Source organism: Mercenaria mercenaria, chromosome 6, assembly GCF_021730395.1.
Source record: "Mercenaria mercenaria strain notata chromosome 6, MADL_Memer_1, whole genome shotgun sequence".
NCBI lineage: Eukaryota > Metazoa > Mollusca > Bivalvia > Venerida > Veneridae > Mercenaria > Mercenaria mercenaria.
In genome coordinates this window covers 12,149,393-12,170,862 of record NC_069366.1, presented here as the reverse complement: position 1 = coordinate 12,170,862, position 21,470 = coordinate 12,149,393, and the positions used below count along the sequence as shown (strand labels likewise).

The following is a 21,470-nucleotide window of genomic DNA, read 5'->3' as shown; positions in this document are numbered from 1 at the left end:
AAATCGGGGTCCGAAATTTCGACCCAAAACTGCTATTCTTCCGACCCCCCCTGGTAGAAAATTCACCGATTTGGGAGGTCCATTCCCATCAGTTTCACTGCCTATATGGAAAAGTTAATTGGGGCTGGGCATCTTGACCATCCTAGCATCAGTTGCATACCAAAAATCGGGGTCCGAAATTTCGACCCAAAACTGCTGTTTTTCTTGACCCCGCTGGTAGGAAAATTCGCCGATATGGGAGGGTCCTATTCCAGTCAGTTTCACTGCCTATATGGAAAAGTTAATTGGTGCTTGGGCATCCAGGACCATCACAGCATCAGTTGCATGCCAAAAATCGGGGTCCGAAATTTCGACCCAAAACTGCTATTTTTCCTGACCCCCCTGGTAGGAAAATTCGCCGATTCGGGAGGGTCCTATTCCCGTCAGTTTCACTGCCTATATCGAAAAGTTAATTGGTGCTTGGGCATCTAGGACCATCTTAGCATCAGATGCATGCCAAAAATCGGGGTCCGAAATTTCGACCCAAAACTGCTATTTTTCCTGACCCCGCTGGTAGGGAAAATCGCCGATTTGGGAGGGTCCTATTCTCGTCAGTTTCACTGCCTATATGGAAATGTTAATTGGTGCTTGTGCATCTAGGACCATCCTAGCATCAGTTGCATGCCAGAAATCGGCGTCCGATATTTCGACCCAAAACTGCTATTTTTCCTGACCACCCTTGGTAGGAAAATTCGACGATTTGGGAGGGTCCTATTCTCGTCAGTTTCACTGCCTATATGGAAAAGTTAATTGGTGCTTGGGCATCTAGGACCATCCTAGCATCAGTTGCATGCCAAAAATCGGGGTTCGAAGTTTCGACCCAAAACTGCTTTTTTTCTGACCCCCATGGTAAGAAAATTCGCCGATTTGAGAGGGTCCTATTCCCGTCAGTTTCACTGCCTATATGGAAAAGTTAATTGGTGCTTGGGAATCTAGGACCATCCTAGCATCAGTTGCATGCCAAAAATCGTGGTCCGAAATTTCGACCCAAAATTGCTATTTTTCCTGAACCCCCTGGAAGGAAAATTCGGCGATTTGGGAGGGTCCTATTCCCGTCAGTTTCACTGCCTATATGGAAAAGTTAATTGGTGCTTGGGCATCTTGGACCATCCTAGCATCAGTTGCATGCCAAAAATCGGGGTCCGAAATTTCGACCCAAAACTGCTATTTTTCCTGACTCCGCTGATAGGAAAATTCGCCGATTTGGGTGTGTCCTATTCTCGTCAGTTTCACTGCCTATATGGAAAAGTTAATTGGTGCATGGGCATCTAGGACCATCCTAGCATCAGTTGCATGCCAAAAATCGTGGTCCGAAATTTCGACCCAAAACTGCTATTTTTCCTGACCCAACTTGTAGGAAAATTCGCCGATTTGGGAGGGTCCTATTCCCGTCAGTTTCACTGCCTATATGGAAAAGTTAATTGGTGCTTGGGCATCCAGGACCACCCTAGCATCAGTTGCATGACAAAAATCGGGGTCCGAAATTTCGACCCGCCTGGTAGGAAAATTCGCCGATTTCGGAGGGTCCTATTCCCGTCAGTTTCACTGCCTATATGGAAAAGTTAATTGGTGCTTGGGCATCTGGGACCATCCTAGCATGAGTTGCATGCCAAAAATCGGGGTCCAAATTTCGATCCAAAACTGCTATTTTTCCTGACCACCTGGTAGGAAAATTCGCCGATTTGGGAGGGTCCTATTCCCATCAGTTTCACTGCCTATATGGAAAAGTTAATTGGTGCTTGGGCATCTAGGACCATCTTAGCATCAGTTGTATGCCAAAAATCGGGGTCCGAAATTTCGTCATAAAACTGCTATTTTTCCTGACACCCCTGGTAGGAAAATTTGCCGATTTGGGAGGGTCCTATTCCCGTCAGTTTCACTGCCTATATGGAAAAGTTAATTGGGCATCTAGGACCATCCTAGCAAGGGTTGCATGCCAAAAATCGGGGTCCGAAATTTCGACCCGACTGGTAGGAAAATTCGGCGATTTAGGAGGGTCCTATTCCCGTCAGTTTCATTGCCTATATGGAAAAGTTAATTGGGCATCTAGGACCATCCTAGCAAGGGTTGCATGCCAAAAATCGGGGTCCGAAATTTCGACCCCCCTGGTAGGAAATTTCGCCGATTTGGGAGGGTCCTATTCCCGTCCGTTTCACTGCCTATATGGAAAAGTTAATTGGTGCTTGGGCATCTGGGACCATCATAGCATGAGTTGCATGCCAAAAATCGGGGTCCGAAATTTCGATCCAAAACTGCTATTTTTCCTGACCACCTGGTAGGAAAATTCGCCGATTTGGGAGGGTCCTATTCCCGTCAGTTTCACTGCCTATATGGAAAAGTTAATTGGTGCTTGGGCATCTAGGACGATCTGGGAGGGTCCTATTCCCTTCAGTTGCTTGGGCATCTAGGACCATCCTAACATTAACTGCATGACAAAAATCGTGGTCCGGAATTTCTACCCAAAACAGCTATTTTTCCTGACCCCCTTTCTAGGAAAATTCGCCGATTTGGGAAGGTCCTATTCCCGTCAGTTTCACTGCCTATATGGAAAAGTTAATTGGTGCTTGGGCATCTAGGACCATCCTAGCATCAGTTGCATGCCAAAAATCGTGGTCCGAAATTTCGACCCAAAAATATTTTTCCTGACCCCGCTGGTAGGAATGTGTCTTAACGCGTTTTGACAAGACTGTGTTTGTTTCTGAATTTACATTTATCAGTTGATACATATATCGAATCCAGTCGTCTCTATATTGAATAGAATTGTTGAATTCCTAAGAAGCTGGTGTTATTGGGCAAGGGACAATAAATTTGAAATTCCCCAAATCGGCGCTGATACCAGTGCGAAAAAAATCATGAAAAATCCAATTTTGAAAAATTCCAGGGAATTTTAACGCGGATGTATTGCATATATTTAGCATTTCATCAAGTGATATTTTCAGCTTGCCGATTCTGTTGTTTCTATTATAAAAAAGAGTAAAACGCCGGTTACAGGACACTAAATTTTCAGGCAAAAATGGCCCAAAATGTACACCTTGCGCGACATGTGTCGTATTATCTGCAAATAACTGACCTAAAACATATGTATATTTTTAAAGCACGTGACCAGACGGAAATAATGGTGCGGAAAAAAAAACGTCTCATAACCGTTTACTTTTTCCGCAAATTTGAGCTGAATCGTCTGACTTCCGTTTACTCAGGTAAGATTTTAGACCCGGCCGTTTACACGGAGCTAAGAAAATCGATACAAGCATATATAAGTACAAGTACGCAGGCATCCTTAGTTCTATAAACATCATAAATAACCGGTTGAATATAAATGCCTTTAAAGTGCATCTGTCGATTTTATTTAGAAAACGTACCTGGGCCAAATACGTAACTGGCCCCTGCCACTATATGTTCTATATTTTACTATATCTTCTATGTAGACACTGGACACTATTGCAATTTTACAACCCCTAAAAATACTTGAACTCAACAGAACTATTCAAGAAAGAAAAAATCCAACCATGGGGTTGACCGGCTCTTTTTTTCCACCATTTTGAACCAAATCACATGCGTATGAAGTATACTCTCTAGATGGCCGCAAACAGGCAAAAGTCATGCTATGCATATTTTGACATTCTCATTCTTGCAAACTGTACATGTACCTACTATTTCATATCTCTTCTATTCAATTATGCCAGTTATTGCAGGTGTTGCACTCAGAAATTCACCAATATTCACCGCCAAACAGAGGAAGTATTTTCCGCCTAACAACTTCCTTATTGTGGTCAACCAAGGGCAAATAACTGTGATCTTGTGCCACCTACTGTATTTTTCTCCCAGTCTAGTCTGCGCCGTTTGAAAACACGAGATGCCTGGCGAGAATTTAAAGCCTTAGCCGCTCGATTCTTTTTTCAAGATTACCGAATCGGACAGCAGTTACTTTTCCTGACGTTTATTTCAGCTATATTGTGAGGAAACATAACACAAATGCAGAAATAATTGTCTGTCTACGAGTTGCCGATAAACCGATATGAAATCAAATGGATCGACTAACTGACCAAAGAAACTGATTGAATTAATTATGAAACAAGTTTTGTGTCGATTCCATAGATGTCGATCTTTCTTACTGTGACATATGAAGACAATCTGCGCAAAACTTATTTGTCGGTGATCATATACAAAACAGAGTCGCTAGAATTAAATGTCAGACACCTTTTTCGTTATGTTTTCATTTTGTGTAGGTTGATTGTAACTAATTTCAAATCCAATACATTCGAAAACACTTAATAATTATGTGTGCGATTTTTATCGCATTTCGCCTACAGTCAAACTTGTTTTAAAGACCACCTCCGAACAAAGACCACCCTAAGAATAAAACCCAACTGGGATAAAACAGTGCACTATTCATTTAAAGTAGAAGCACCTATGACCAAAGACCACATGTCAACAAAGGCCGCTTCAGCTTCTTCCGAATAGTGGTTTTACTGAATTTGCAAAATGATAAAAAACGAAAAGGAATGACAGAAGACTATATATTTGGAGTAAGGACACTGGACAACTTGAGTAATCATTATCTCAATTACTATGAACATACCTATCCGTACCTAGACTTACAGTCTGCTGAGATCAAGTAATTTGTAATAAAGTTTATTTCTTTCTTCATAATGACACTGATAATTTCTAAAACACACACACACACACACACACACACACACGCACACACACTTTTTTGCCTAGGTTCATCTCAACGGCCTTTTTAAATGCGATTCTGAGGTTATAAAACGTATCTTGCATATATACATATGTCCTTCCTTCTTTAGCAAGGTTGATGTGGTTCTAAACATTCAGAACCTGTGAAATGCATTGATTTTGGAGCTTTTCTTGCTGTAATTTTGTTTATATTTTCAACAGCATTTGTTGACTGTAAGTACTCGTAAATTAACGACGGAAAGTAATGTTGGGAAACGTAATTGCGAAAAATCTTATGCACTGATCCCATTTTTTTCGTTTATCATTTTGTTTATAAAAATGTAGCTGAAACTATCTTCGGATTCAAATCAGCACTGGCTGCATCGATGTTCCAACCATAATTACTATATATACTTGCTTTTATCCTGTTTTTAACCCTACTAATATTTCTCTTTTCCAGCACAACAGCTTATGTATGTACATGTTTTACATTTAGGGCTATATAAGATGTTAGGTTTTGCGCCTTTTTTTATCCACAACTGTCGGGGAATACTAGGTGGACCGAGTAGCTTGGGAATCCTGATAGTCTTTCACTTCTTAACCCCGGCCCCATGCATGACCAAAATTTATCAGTAAATTAATTGAACGAGACCATTATCATAAAAGAAGAAGAAGAAATATGACCCTGTCTTGAATAATATTTAACAGTGGATCTTTTATAGATCTATTTAATTTGGCAAATTCATGGTTTGCAACAACTTTGTAATAACTGAATATTAATGGCAACGTGGAGTCGGAGAACTTAAAGAACTAAATACTCAATGCTTAGGTGGGGCGTGATGGGTGTTGTACATTTCGTTGCCTCTTAAGAACAGACTCTGCAAAGTTTGCCTAAACGGAAGCGGTTGCTGTCGCACCCGCCTCACCCCCTCTGAATAAACCCTTGCAGATAAATTATATAATGTACAGATCCTCGCAACATGTTCAGTAAGGAAGCAAACGCGAATAAATCAAAGGAGGATTACAATGAACCCCTTTCGAGGATGGAAACAGGCTGATTCGGACCATGGCTGATTCGGACCAGGCTGATTCGGTCCAAATATTTGGCTGATTCGGACCAAATAATCTGGCTGATTCGGACCACCTACTTTGAAATAAGAGTAGATAATGTGCATATATTTTAACTGATTCGGACCACGTATTTTGAAATAAGAGTAGATAATTAGCATAAAGGTTGGCTGATTCGGACCACATACTTTGAAATAAGAGTACACAATGTGCATATATTTTAACTGATTTTGAAATGATAGTAGATAATTAGCATAAACGTTGGCTGATTCGGACCACATACTTAAAATTTGAAATAAGAGTAGATATAATGAGCATATATGTTGGCTGATTCGGACCACATACTTAAAATTTGAAATAAGAGTAGATAAATTGCATATATGTTCGCTGATTCGGACCACATACTTTGAAATAAGAGTTCATAATGTGCATATATTTTAACTGATCCGGACCTCGTATTTTGAAATAAGAGTAGATAATTAGCATAAAGGTTGGCTGATCCGGACCACATACTTCGAAATACGAGTAGGCCTAGATAATGAGCATATTTGTTGGCTGATTCGGACCACGCCTTTGGATTTTTTTTATTTTGGATCATAACTCACTAGATTGTTAAGCGAAGAAAAGAAAAAGGTTTATTTCAATAAATTTTATTTCTGTTTATTATTATTTACATAATAATCATAATGGATCACATTGTAAACGCATAATGAAACTAAATCAACATAATATATCAACACAAAGAAGTATAAAATACATTTTATAGCTCTTTGATCAACATATGTACCATGGAACAAAATTCTGAATTTTATATAAACGATATGCAGCTCAATGTGCAATTTTGAATATTGATACCATAGAATATAACAAGAACAATATGTTTGGAAATAAAATAAATGTAACTAAACGAATTGAAACTGAGCATGGTATCACTTACATTATATAAAGATTAACGTTCGGAAACATTAGGAAACATCAAACTGAATGTATTAAACATTGGAAAAAAAGAAATTAAATTTACATAAAAGCATTTACGAATACATCTAAACAACGAAATCTAGGATCCTGTATTCGGTTATTTCATTAATTTACAATATTTTTCTTGTGGCGTCGTGTAAGCATTCAGCCTATTTGTGATTATCACGATATGTATGTATTACATTATGACATTTGGCGGGAAGAGCTGTCAAACTTTCGCTGTGATCAGTTTATCTGATTATTTCACGGTATGCAACTTCTTCCAACTGCAACTGCGTCGAATACAGTGCTTTAGGGTATAGCGGATAGCTAACTAATTTTTCCTGCATTCCAATTCAAAGAAATGAAAATAGTAGTTTTTATTCAGTATATCAGACAGAAAACATCTATTCTTCTTAAAACAGTCAGCTTTTCATAGAAATTTATATGTTTTTTCTCTCCACGCCATTGTTTACATATGAGCTGATTTAGGGTACAGGATAGCTTTGGTCATTTTTTACATTATTAGTTTAAAATCCACATCTTAACAAACTTTCCAAGATTTCTTTAATATAAATCAGAATAATAATGTATTCTCTTTTCAAAAACATTCAGCTTTTTAAATTTCTATCAAATACTTTTCATTCACTGACGTTTTTACATATACACCAATTTAGTCTATAGGGGATAGCTTTATTTTACATTTGATGACATATGAAAAACAACACAACAAGAAAATATTTAAAATGTATGTCAGAATGTCTGTTTGCATGCCAGTAAAAGAATGATATGAAAATTTATACAATAATTCAAGTCTAAATATAAAATTTACCAATCTATCCTCTATACCCTAAAATCCGCTATACTCTAAAGCACTGTATGTTCTTTGACATGACACAAGCATTCGTCCATCTGTTTTTACCGGTAGACATTTGGATTTGTTCAGCTAACTTGACGCGATCCTAGGAAATAGTAAGACTGGGCCGGGGTGTGGATTGGGAACAACATTTTTTCAATTTATTGTCACTGAAAAAGGTAAAATTAAATGTAAAAACATGATATATTTAACATTTTAAATAGTCTTCCATGTATTATGCGTTGTTATAACTGTTTAGGCTGTAAAAAACGTAAATCTTTACTACGGCGTAGTTGTTACATAATTGGAACGAAAGTTTATGGTGACGAAACAACTCGACAATTTCTACCCGTGATTTTGTTGCATTCTCTCGTTTACTTTGTTAATTTCTATTTGCATTGTGTAATTTATGTACACTTGCATTTACAACTCCAGTAAAAACACTTACAACTGATTCTGAATGGTATAAAATACTGCAAACTCGATTCAATGTTATGAAATTAATCGTACCGGTGTCAGTAGCAGGTGCGCGTTTTACGTTCGGAACATGAAGAGTTGCCGTTCTTGGCTATCTGCACAGGCTTCAGAAAATGACAAAATACTACTCTTTTACGGTGGTTTTCGTTGAGAAACTATGTTTTTTTATGTAAAACAATGATTGATATACCTCCTAAAACCAGAAATTTCCGCGAAAGGCACCGTTTTCACAATTTTCCGACTTGATGAAAACTTTATAGAATGCTTTGTTTATGTTTTTGCGCACTAATTTACAAAGAGGTACCATTTCCCGCTGCGGACTTCTTTTTTCTCCATATATGGCACGGTGGTTCCCAACTTTTTGCATGTTTTATAAGCGAAATCGACCGTAAGAAATGATATCAAAAATGAGGTCAGCCAAAAATAGTACGGGAAAAACACTACGCCAGCGCCACCTAGCGGAGTTTGCATTGCTACTGTTATCCGCCAGGTGGCGCTAAACTGGAAAGTCGCGAATTATTATAGGTTATTAGCTTTGTATCGGGAAATATTGCACGACTTTAGGAGTGCAATATTCTTCCGCTGAAGAACGAGTGCATATTTCACGATGAAAAGATAATAACCTTTTTATTACATACGCATCTACACGTATAAATATTATGTATATATCATATATATCTTCCATAGCCTGAATAGAATCATTCTCGCATACCAGAGGTCTACCGTGGTACCCCGGATGAACCTCTGGCACATTTCGCCGATATTTATGGTTTGGTTACATTACAGGTAAAACGTTTCAGCCAATCAGCGTCGTTTCGCGACAAATCGTAGCGAACCAATCAAAATCGTCCGTGAAAAGCGTGACCGCGTCCTTTCCATATTATCGAGGGAATACGATGTCCATTTACGACAAATATTATTATTTCTTGATGTAAATCTCTTAACGTCGAATTACAGGAATAAATCTTTATTTATCGCATTCATGGAATACAGCCTTTATCCACCGTAAGCAAGTATCTTGTTTACATATTTTTTGAAGTTTCAATTCGGAGTTCCAAATAATGGCGAACAATGATTGGCTGAAACCACTCCCGATAGTAATTACGTGTGCGCATGCTCACCCATGTAAACGATGGAAATAAATCAGAGGTTCGTCTCGGGATTTTGACGAACCTCTGATGGATGAGAATGGAATAGAATTGACAGTACTGAACTAAATAGAAAAAAATAGTGCAACAACACACACTGAATTACGTCACGCACCTGATTTGAAATTCAGGCGTCAGTGTATGGAAAAATATTGAAGTTTCCGGTACCAGTGTAACTTAACGGGAAATAGAAATGAGTATGTAATAATATTCAAAATTACGAATTTTCTGGTGATTTAAACCTGTAAATGTATGTACTGTACACGATTAATGTTTACCATGTATACACGCCGATATGCGCTAGCGATAAAACCAATAACTTCCATTATTTTGGTCGAAAGTTTTGACGTTTAGACTGCCCCGTCACAAATATAAAACAATCTGAACATCAAATTATTTTGACTAACATTTGGATATAACTTGTTAGCTAAAAAATTTCAGCACAGAGATATTCATATGCTAGCTGTTACATTGAGCTGAAACGAATCGCGTACTGGTACTAATGATAAACTCGGACAGAAAATGAGATTTTTTACCTGTAGCTTTTTAGCTCACCTGTCACATGACAAGGTGAGCTTTTGTGTTCACCCGTCGTGCGTCCCTGCGTCAACAATTTCTTGTCTGCACGATAGTGCTTTCATTTATGATTTTATTTTAACCAAACTTGCACACAACCATAAGATCTTGGTTCCTTTCTTGAACTGGCCAGATCCCTTCATGTGTTCCTGAGTTATGGCCCCTGAAAGGGCCAAAATTATCTATTTTGACCTTGTCTGCACAATGGCAGCTTCATTTATGATTTTATTTTAACCAAACTTGCACACAACTTGTATCACCATAAGATCTTAATTCCTTTCTTGAACTGGCCAGATTCCATTATGGGTTGCAGAGTGATGGCCCCTAAAAGGGCCAGAATTAGCTATTTTGACCTTATCTGCATAATAGCAGCTTCATTTATGATTTGAATTTAATCAAACTTGCACAAAACTTGTGTCACCATAAGATCTCAGTTCGTTTCTTGAACCGGCCAGATCTCTTAATGGGTTCCAGAGTTATGGCCCCTAAAAGGGCCAGAATTAGCTATTTTGACCTTGTCTGCACAATAGCAGCTTCATTTATGATTTTATTTTAACCAAACTTGCACACTAACTTGTATCACCACAAGATCTTGGTTCCTTTCTTGAACTGGCCAGATTCCTTTATGATTTCAGAGTTATGGCCCCTTATAGGGCCAGAATCAGCTATTTTGACCTTGTCTGCACAACAGCAGCTTCATTTATGGTTTGAATTTAATCAAACTTGCACAAAACTTGTGATACCATAAGATTATCTTGGTTCCTTTCTTGAACCGGCTAGATCTCATAATGTGTTCCAGAGTTATGGCCACTGAAAGGGCCAAAATTAGTTATTTTGACATTGTCTGCACAATAGCAGCTTCATTTATGATTTGATTTTAACCAAACTTGCACATAACTTGTATCACCATAAGATCTTGATTCCTTTTTATACGCCTGAAGGGACGTATTATGTTATCACCTCGGTGTCTGTCTGGTTAGCAATTTCCCTTCCACTCTGTAACTCTTGAACCCCTTGAAGGATTTCAAAGAAACCAGACACAAATGTTCACCTCATCAAAACGACGTGCAGAGCGCATGATTTGGATGGCTCACTTCAAGGTCAAGGTCACACTTAGGGGTCAAAGGTCATATGACTTTGTTTTGAGTGTATATTGTGTTGCATTGCAGTGCTCTTGTTTTTATTTGGCAGATCCTTCTTTTGTTCACTTACAATAATTTTTTTTAATTACTTCCCTTTTACGTTACTATAAATAGCTTATTTAGTAACTTTTTTATTATTGGCCGTAGGGAAAAAACGAGACCACTTTTCTGTGGTACAACATGGATGGTATCTCCAATTTTTAGGTGTATTTTGACATATCTGTACCTTGTAAGAATTTTTTTTTTCTTTCTGGTTAAATTTCTTCCCTTTGTTGTTTGACCTTCTTGTCCTTAAGTGCAATGATAACAGGTGAGCGATATAGGGCCATTATGTCCCTCTTGTTGCCGTTTGTCTTGACTTGTACTCAGGGGTTCGATTTGTATATAAATAGCTGTCTTTTTGAATATAAAAGGCTTGATTTTGTGACTTTAAACTGAAATATATCTCATGCTGATAAAAATCCTAGGAGTCTGTATGTACACTTCTGCTAATTTCAAGAGTCAGAATCCCCTACTCGCGGGTCCAGGGAACCCCTGCATACAGTTGTTTTAAAAATAAAAAATAAAATTCTTCACCCCCCAACCCCTACCGCTTTTTTCAGCAAAAATTGGATAATCTAGGAGCTAATTTATTATGGCCTTGGCGAGCAGCATGGATCCTGACCAGACTGCGCGGATGTGCAGGCTTGTCTGGATCCATGCTGGTTGTAAATGCACTATGTTGGTTTTCTTATGGTGCGGCTCAAATGTACATGTAAGTCATTTATTTATACAGAATATTTACCAATTTTGTTTTTGTTAACACAAGTTGGTGTTGTAAATGGTTGCTATTAGACGGTGTGTTCATTTATATAAATAACCGATTGCAATTGAATTATTCAAAGGTGGCGGAATTTATCATCCGTCCGAGTTTATCATCAGTACCAGTACTGAAACCTAACCAGGAATCGGTGCCAGAAGTCTGTCAGGCTATAATTTTATCAAATGAAATGCAATGGACTCACCTTTTACTTTAAAATATTTCCAGTTAATTTTTCTTTGGATCTGGCATAAAATAATCCATGCAACATAATTTGAACACAAGTTATACACACACTTTAGTTTCAAATTGGTACACCTGTCTGCAATATTTCGTCCGCAATTGCAGGTGTCACCAGATTAGGGTACTCGTCATTTTGAAAACCAATAGGTGGTATAGAATTGTTCTTTATTGACCTTTTCTGAGAACTTCTAAAATATGTCTTTTTTATGAATTTTATCGAAAAATTGTTATGTTGATGATTAAATTAAATTCATAAATAGGTAAAATTTTGATCTTGATTTTCAAAAACAACCACATGCTCTGACTTGTTGCATGACATCATCAGTTTTTCACATCTGTGCGAGATGTTGCAGTTTGATACTGGTAAGTTAACCAAATGGGGTTTCGCCACAACTTAATGGACGCAACCATCAGAAAATAAAAACAGCATCTGTTAAGTTATGGTAGCCAGAACTAGTAACTTGTAAGGGCCTCTCCTCCCTGCCCTCTAGGCGCCAGACGTCGCCAATTGGCTGCTTTTAAAAAAAAATTCTGACATTTGCAGCCACGGCAGTTTGACCTGTCACGAAACTCACAGAAGTGATCAGTACCAAGCCTAGTTGTGCGTATCACTGATACATTCCGCTTCACTGCACAAAAAGGCCGCCAAAAAAATATATTCAAGAAGTAAATATGATAAATATCTAAAAATGCCATTAAAAAGTACCTTACTTAACAAATTTTTATGTCTCCCCTGGGGGAGACATTGTTTTTGCCCTGTCAGTCCATCCGTACATCACACTTAGTTTCCGATCAATAAGTGGAGAACCATTTGACCTAGAACCTTTAAACTTCATAGAGTGGTAGGGCTGCTGCAGTAGACAGCCCCTAATGTTTTTGGGGTCACTCCATCGAAGGTCGAGGTCACAGGAACCTGAACAGTGAAAACCATTTCCGATCAATAACTTGAGAACAACTTGACCCAGAACTTTGAAACTTCATAGGATGATTGGTCATGCAGGATAGAGAACCCCTATTGCTTTTTGGGCCACTCTGTCAAAGGTCAAGGTCACAGGGGCCTGATCATTGAAAACCATTTCCGATCAGTAACTTGAGAACCACTTGACCCAGAATGTTGAAACTTCGTAGGATGATTGGGCTTAAAATAAAATTAAGTTTGTTTGACCTTTACCGACCGACCCGAAAAAATTGCCGCGACTCAAATAATTTTATTGCATTCCAGAGAAAAAAAATATTTTTATTTTCTTATCAAAGGGAAAAACTTATTTTGGTGCTTGAAACTGGCGATTATTTTATTTAACAAATGCGTACATAATTATGGCAAGTGAGAAAGTAACCCGCGGTCGGCTAGTAGAAATCGATAAAGCGGACTGTTTATCATCTCGTGTAAACCGAAAACGTGTCAACTATGCCGATAACGTTGCCTAAGGCCATAGGATGCAGACGACAATCAAACCGCTTATAACCGGAAGGCAATCTGACGAAAGGACATAATTTTACAAATCTAGTATCTAATTTACCCGCTAAACGTAAAGAAACCAAAACGTCATGCCGGTACTTTTCCATTCCACGAGCACGTGCGAGCTATCGTAATATCTAATTTCCATCACTCGACGTTACTACAAAAAAAACGCGCGTAGTGCATTCATTGTTTGTTATTATCGCATCAATACTTTTTTAGCACCGCTTAAGAAGTAATATAGTTTGAATTCTATAACGATTTTAATAAGATATCGACAGGAATGTAGGCAAAATTCTATAAAAACGGTCAAATTTAAATTTAGTTCTTTGTAAAATTTCAAACAGTGCGATCTTAAAATTACTTATTTCTTTCTAAGAGTAAATAAATGATAAATTCTATGAGCATAAAGTTCAGACTTTTGACCAGAAGGTATAAAAAACAAAACAAAAACAAAAACAGAATAAAAAAATTTTAAATAATGAAAAAGCGTCAGCAATTTAAATACATGGCGTAAAACGACTTTTGGCAAACAGATTTATGTTAGTGCGGCAAAATAGCTCACAGAGGTAGGATATCCACAATTATCGTTTGACACATTTACCTGTCAGTTTATACAGGATATTGAATTCGCTTTAAGAAATTAAAGAAGAAACTTTTTTATTGATTAATTCAAAGAACCGTGGCGGTACGATCAAACAGTGATGTGTTATATGGCGCGAAAACATGACGTAATTCCATGACAATCTCGGGCAACTGTAACGCTTTGATCTCCACTTCAGATGCCATGATACCTACACACTTCTTTTAGCTCTTTGAGGGGATGATGAAAACAATGACAAGGACAAAGTTTATCCACAGGAGTCTGAAATTCTATCAATAAGACCATAAAAGTCTATCTTTACAAAGAATACCCCCTATATATATAAAATAAACACGTGTGTTTATTTTATATATATAGGGGGTATTCTTTGTAAAGATAGACTTTTATGGTCTTCCTGATAGAATTTCAGACTCCTGTGGTTTATCAACAGAATAATTACCGATAATCGTTTACGCTTTTTATTACGCTTTCAACATTGGGTGGATTATGGTTATTGTGTCCATATTTTTGGGACACTTTACAAAATAAGTCTTGAGAAAGTGAAAATAACTAGTCCTAACATTTTTGGGAAATACGGTAAGGGCTAGACTGTGATTATTTTTACTATCGATGCAGTTATTATGGAGAGCAACTAGGTGGTGGTGATTACTAAAATACCCTGAAAGAAAAATGTCTGCTGTGAAAACGAAATTTAAGAAGAACAAATACGATTGATTACAAAGGAAACGTAATGTACATGAGATTATTATTTGTCTACTATGTGTTATATTTGAAATTTGCTTGTACATAATAGCTTGAAGCTAAAAAATCATCACTTTTACTTGCATACTGCCATAACCGTTGTAAAAACCTTCTAAAACTCATAAAAAGTTATTATCTATTGAATTAAGCATCAGACACTTGTTGAAAATAAGCTGTAATTCAGTAGTGTGTTTAGATGCCAAATATTTTCGCGACTATATGGTTTTGTACTTTTAAGCGCAGATGTAGTAAATACATTTTTGATATATATAAAAAGAAAAAGTATAGACATGAAAGATACTCAAAGACTTGGTCAACTTCGCCTTATGTGCAAATTAAGTCTGTGCCCATATTGTGTGTGCATGAATAGGGCTAGGGGTTTATTACAAGCATACATTTAACAGAGCATCTTCCGAGATTATCTACAAGCAATAGGTATTAATAAATAGACTTTAATTTTTATTATTACTGAGACAACAAACATTAAGAAAAAACTAAAATATAATAAAATTATTTACCTACCTACCTACCTACCCACTGTAAAAGTACTGGGTCGGTAAAGGTCAAACAAACTTAATTTTAATTTAGGCCTTGGTCATGCAGAGTAGATGACCCCTATCGATTTTGGGGTGACTTAAATTAAAGTTCAACGTTACAGGGGCCTGAACATGGAAAACCATTTCAGGTCACTAACTTGAGAACCACTTTACCCAGAATGTTGAAACTTCATAGGATGATTGGTCATGCAGAGTAGATGACCCCTATCGATTTTGGGGGTCACTCTGTTAAAGATCAAGGTTACAGAGGCCTAAACATGGAAACCATTTCCGATCTATAACTTGAGAACCACTTGACCCAGAATGTTGAAACTTCATAGGATGATTGAACATGCAGAGTAGATGACCCCTATTGATTTTTGGATCACTCTATTAAAGGTCAAGATCACAGGGGCCTGCATGGTCATGTAAAATCATTTCCAGACAGGAACTTGAGAACTGCTTGACCCAGAATGTTGAAATTTTGTAGGATGATTGGACAGACAGAGTAGATGACCTCTATTGATTTTGGGGTCAGTCTATTAAAGGTCAAGGTTACAGCGGACAGAAAATGGAAACCCATTTCTGGTCAATAACTTGCGAACCATTTGAACTAGAACCTTCAAACTTCATAGAGTGATAGGACTTACAGAGTAGATGCATGGCCCCTGTTGTTTTGGGGGTCATTTTATCAAAGGTCAAGGTCACAGGGGGCTGAACATAGAAAACTCTTTCCAATCAATAACTTGAGAACCACTTGATCCAGAACGTTGAAACTTAATAGGATGATTGGACATGCAGAGTAGATGACCTCTATTGATTTTGGGGTCACTTGGTCAAAAGTCAAGGTCACAGGAGCCTGAACTGTAACTTGAGAACCACAGGCCTAGAATGTTTAAACTTAGTGGGATGACTGGACATGCCAAGTAGTTGTTCCCTATTGCAGCCAACCATCAAATTGTCTCTTTGACTTTCACTCCTGTCCCCTATTGACTTCTTACCTGTACAACTACGCATTGGGGGAGACATGCGCTTTTTTACAAAAGCATCTTCTAGTTCTGTTAGATCATTCAGAAGAGAAGAAATAAAGTATATATTGAGTAATTTGTTTAATATTAATAATAACAACCTGCCAAAGATGGAGGGATTTAGACTCGTGTTGTCTAACCCCACATGAATGTTTGTCAGTTGGACTGAAATTGAAAGTGCTTAAAATCCAGAAAGTATTTTAGCAAGAATCACCAAACCTCACATAATTACTCATTAGCTCATGACCTTTGCTCACATTTTGTATTGTCCCCATTGAGCTTGTGAAAAAAAGATACAAATATGGATTATGGATCACTATAGGGTGGTGGAGCATGCGCAAGTTTGTCAGGATCTCTAGTAACTGCAGAGTTACTATATACGTAATGATTAAAAATTCATAATTTCCCACAAAGTAACCCATTGATAGATAAATATATACTTCTTATTCACAGAACATTCTATTCATTTGGGGATGTAAATTCATTGAATTGATTTGTTGGACTTAATATAGAAAGATATATTTTCAGACAGAATCCATTCTGGTACATTGTCTTAGAACAGAGTATGTGCACAAGTGCGACTAAAACAAAAGCGGTAGAGCCGTTAAGGCAGACAAAGATACTGGATTACATGAAGAAGATTCCTGCCTCAAAATTCACAACAGGGAAAAGGAAAAGTCTACTCACAGGAGAAGTCTCACCAGTTGTAAAATTAACAAGTGAGCTTGATAGAAATGCACATGATTATTCTCTGAATTCAGCTGACCGTCAAGACTGTTATGAAATTGTTGAACCTTTTTTGAGTGTTAATGGCTTTGGACATTGGCATAATCTTAGGAAGAGAGCCAAAGTTGATTATACAGCAACGAAAATCTCAGGTGGTGAAGATGGTAACAAAGAGGTTGGAAAAGATCTGAGTGATGATAACACAAATCAGCAAGGTAGAAATAATATAGCAAAATATGACAGGGAAAGACATGAATCGGGTATAAAGAAGAGGGATGAGAGGGAGAAAAGAGGGACATTGGGCAGACAAACTAGTGGTGAATTTAATATGAAGGGGGATGTAAAAAGAAGACAAAAAGAAAGAAGTGAAAAAATAATGTGTTCTCATGGTTCAGGGAAAGAAGATGAAGATAAAGATTGGAACTTTAAAGGAAAATCAAAAGTAAGGAAGTTAGATTCTAATGTGAATAATGACAGTAAACAAGACAATATACAAACAGATAAGCAGATGTGCAGTGATGCTGGAAATCAAAAACTGTATTCTCTGGAGGACAAGTGTCAGAGTTGCAGGTACACAGGGCATATTGGAGATTCTGTGAATACTGAAACAGAAAAGACTGCAGCATGCAACACCACTGAAACTGTTCAAACTTTGAGGAATATAGAAAAACCTATTTATGGAAGGAATGATCATATTGAAGCTGCATGTGCTGTTTCAGAAGAATTAACAGATAGAAGTATATCTTGCTTGAACTTAAAAACTGTTGATATTGTGGAAAAGGAAGTTGAGGATGGTAACAAAAAGATTGATAACTTTTTCAGAGTGAAGAAGACAGCAGGTAGTGTTCAGAAGGTTGATGTTACCCCAATGAAAGATTACCAAACAGTTGAAAAACATGATCCTGTTATAGTAGATAGGGTAATTGATACTGATAATAGCTCAAATAAATTATTTAATTTTTACATGACTTGTCCTGTCCCTATACCAGAGATAGATTTTGACATTACTGATTATATAGATGTTTACAACTTCCAAATTGTCAAAGAAAAGGCTTTTGATGTAGTTCAGACAGCTGTAAATGAAAAAAGAGCTTCTTTGGAAATAACTAGAAACAAAGCACAATTTGTAGAAAAGCTTACATGCATGGATACCTCAGCAAATTGTTACAATGAATCAGATGCAGACCAGATCGTCCAAAATCATGTAGATCAGCTAAAAGCTTCTTTTGATGATTTAACAGGCCAGGGCAATGGAAACAAAGAAGCAAAATATAGTACATCTAATGACAGTTTAAAAAACCTCAGGTTTCAGAGTAACAAAGTTGAAGTGAATCAGAAAACTGATAGTGGAGAGGGCCTATGTGGTTCAAGAATGGAAACTTTGAGAGATAAACTTAATATTGCTGTGGAAGATGAAGCTAGTTATGTAGAAGATATAAATGACATGTATAGTGTTGGGCCTAGTGAAAGTTTATTAGAACGCGATATTATTGAACAGATACAAGTAACTAGAAGTGAAAGTGGTAAATGCACAGGAGAACACACTGGAGGATCAGAAAGTACCAGTAAGAATCCTAGTACAACGGATGCATCTCCAACTGAAATCATGCCATTACAAGCTTCATCTGTAGCGGAAGTTAGTTCTGTAGGGTTGGTGGATGAAAAGGTTCAGTATATTCGTTACGTCTTCCAAACTTTATTTTTGTTCTTTAAAATCCGTATACATGTAGCTAGTATCAGGATGGGCTGTAATAAGTGTAAATATAACCCACTAAAGATAACTTGCATCTAATTTTAAGGCAGTGTTGTATGTTGTAACCTCAAGTGGAAATGCTGTTAACATGTAAGTACTGGTCAGAAATCCAGGAACATTTGGTTAACTCAGACTGAGCACTGCTTCATACTAGATAGTTCTGGTCAGTAATCCAGGAACATTTGGTTAACTCAAACTGAGCCCTGCTTCATACTTGATAGTACTGGTCAGAAATCCAGGAACATTTGGTTAACTCAGACTGAGCCCTGCTTCATACTTGATAGCACTGGTCAGAAATCCAGGAACATTTGGTTAACTCAGACTGAGCACTGCTTCATACTAGATAGTACTGGTCAGAAATCCAGGAACATTTGGTTAACTCAGACTGAGCGCTGCTTCATACTAGATAGTACTGGTGAGAAATCCAGGAACATTTGGTTAACTCAGACTGAGCATTGCTTCATACTAGATAGTACTGGTCAGAAATCCAGGAACATTTGGTTAACTCAGACTGAGCCCTGCTTCATACTAGATAGTACTGGTCAGAAATCCAGGAACATTTGGTTAACTCAGACTGAGCCCTGCTTCATACTAGATAGTACTGGTGAGAAATCCGGGAACATATTTGGTTAACTGACCGAGCATTGCTTCATACTAGATAGTTCTGGTCAGAAATCCAGGAACACATTTGGTTAACTGAGCACTGCTAGGAGATGGACTTCCTCCTAGATTTATGTCAGTACATGGTAATTTTTGAAACAGGCAGAAGTTTCAGAATTGTAAATCCGTATTACGCAAGTCAAGATATTTTTAGCATACTACAAATTGCAGCTCATTTAATCCTATACTGTAAAAGCAGAAATTTCCGCAAGGGTTTAATTTTCTCTATATAAGCGAGGCCCTACGTCTTGCGAAAAATAATCCTCTCATAAATATTCACCATTAGTATAATTCTAATTCAAGCAGGATACCATTTTTACAATTTCGTGAACATACTCAAAATTTCAAATTAGTGAAATTTTGACCCCATGAAAATATGTGCGTTTACAGTATCACTCTAAATCCTGTGTGATTTCTATATTTTACACACTACACACACATTGTGTATTTTTTTTATGCCCCCCTTCTTAGAAGGAGGGGTATATTGTTTTGCAGATCTATGTCTGTCGGTCGGTCGGTATGTAGATCAATCTGTTTCCGGATGATAACTCAAGAACACTTGGGCCTAGGATCATGAAAGTTGATAGGGAGGTTGGTCATAACCAACAGATGACCCCTATTGATTTTGAGTTCAGGTGGTCAAAGGTCAAGGTCACAGTGACCCGGAACAGTTAAAAGGTTTCCGGATGATAACTCAAGAATGCTTGGGCCTAGGGTCATGAAAGTTGAAAGGGAGGTTGGTCATGACCAGCAGATGACCCCTGTTGATTTTGAGATCAGTAGGTCAAAGTTCAAGGGCACAGTGACCCAGAACAGTTAAACCGTTTCCGGATGATAACTCAAGAATGCTTGGGCCTAGGATCATGAAAGTTGATAGGGAGGTTAGTCATGAGCAGCGGATGACCCTTATTGATTTTGAGGTCAGTAGGTCAAAGGTCAAGGTCACAGTGACCCGGAACAGTTAAATGATTTCCGGATGATAACTCGAGAATGCTTGGGCCTAGGATCATGAAAGTTAATAGGGAGGTTGATCATGACCAGCAGATGATCCCTAATGATTTTGAGGTCAGTAGGTCAAAGGTCAAGGTCACATTGACCCGAAACAGTTAAACCGTGTTTTGATGATAACTTGAGAACTCTAGGTTCATGAAAGTTGATAGGGAGGTTGGTCATGACCAGCAGATGATCCCTTATGATTTTGAGACCAGAGGTCAAGGTCACATTGACCCAGAACAGTTAAACTATTTCCGGACGATAACTTGAGAATGCTTGAGCCTAGGATCGTTAAAGTTGATAGGGAGGTTAATCATGACCAGCAGATGACCCCTATTGATTTTGAGGTCAATAGGTCAAAGGTCAAGGTCACATTGACCCAGAACAGTAGAACTATTGTGTACAGTGACTAAATCATTTCTGTTCCTTGTGCAGTTACTAAATGCATCAAGTGTGGCATTTTGTGTTCTACGAGCTCTTGTTTATAAACAAATATTGCATTGAACTCCCTCGGTCACCTTTTCAGTTACTTACAAAACTATTATTAAATATTGAAGAAAATATCATTAATCTGGAGGCATGCCATGTTGCAAAGAATATGTTTGTTTGTTTGTTTTGGGTTTAACGCCGTTTTTCAACAGTATTTCAGGAATGTAACGGCGGGCAGTTAGCCTAACCAGTGTTCCTGGATTCTGTACCAGTACAAAGCTGTTCTCCACAAGTAACTGCCAACTTCCCCACATGAACCAGAGGTGGAGGACTGATGATTTCAGACTCAATGTCATTTATCAAATAGTCACGGAGAACATACGCCCAGCCCCAGGATCGAACTCACGACCCCGTGATCCGTAGACCAACGCTCTACCTACTGAGCTAAGCGGGCGGGTCACAAAGAATATGTACTGCATTAAATTAGGCATCCTTTTGATTTTCTAACATAATAATTCTTTATGATCTAGAATCTAATACAGACACTGAACCTTATGTTAAG

At 37.8% G+C, this 21,470-nt stretch overlaps 1 protein-coding gene across 1 annotated transcript in view; it reads left to right on the top strand.

The window, feature by feature from the left end:
- Positions 1–6,956: 6,956 nt before the first annotated feature.
- Positions 6,957–21,470, top strand: part of LOC123549639 (uncharacterized) — a 64,399-nt gene continuing 49,885 nt past the window's right edge. The window contains exons 1-2 of the mRNA XM_053546668.1: positions 6,957–7,007; positions 16,876–18,739. Of these exons, the coding sequence (XP_053402643.1) occupies positions 16,913–18,739 (1,827 nt within the window). The 5' untranslated portion in view covers positions 6,957–7,007; positions 16,876–16,912. The remainder of the gene's footprint in view (positions 7,008–16,875; positions 18,740–21,470) is intronic.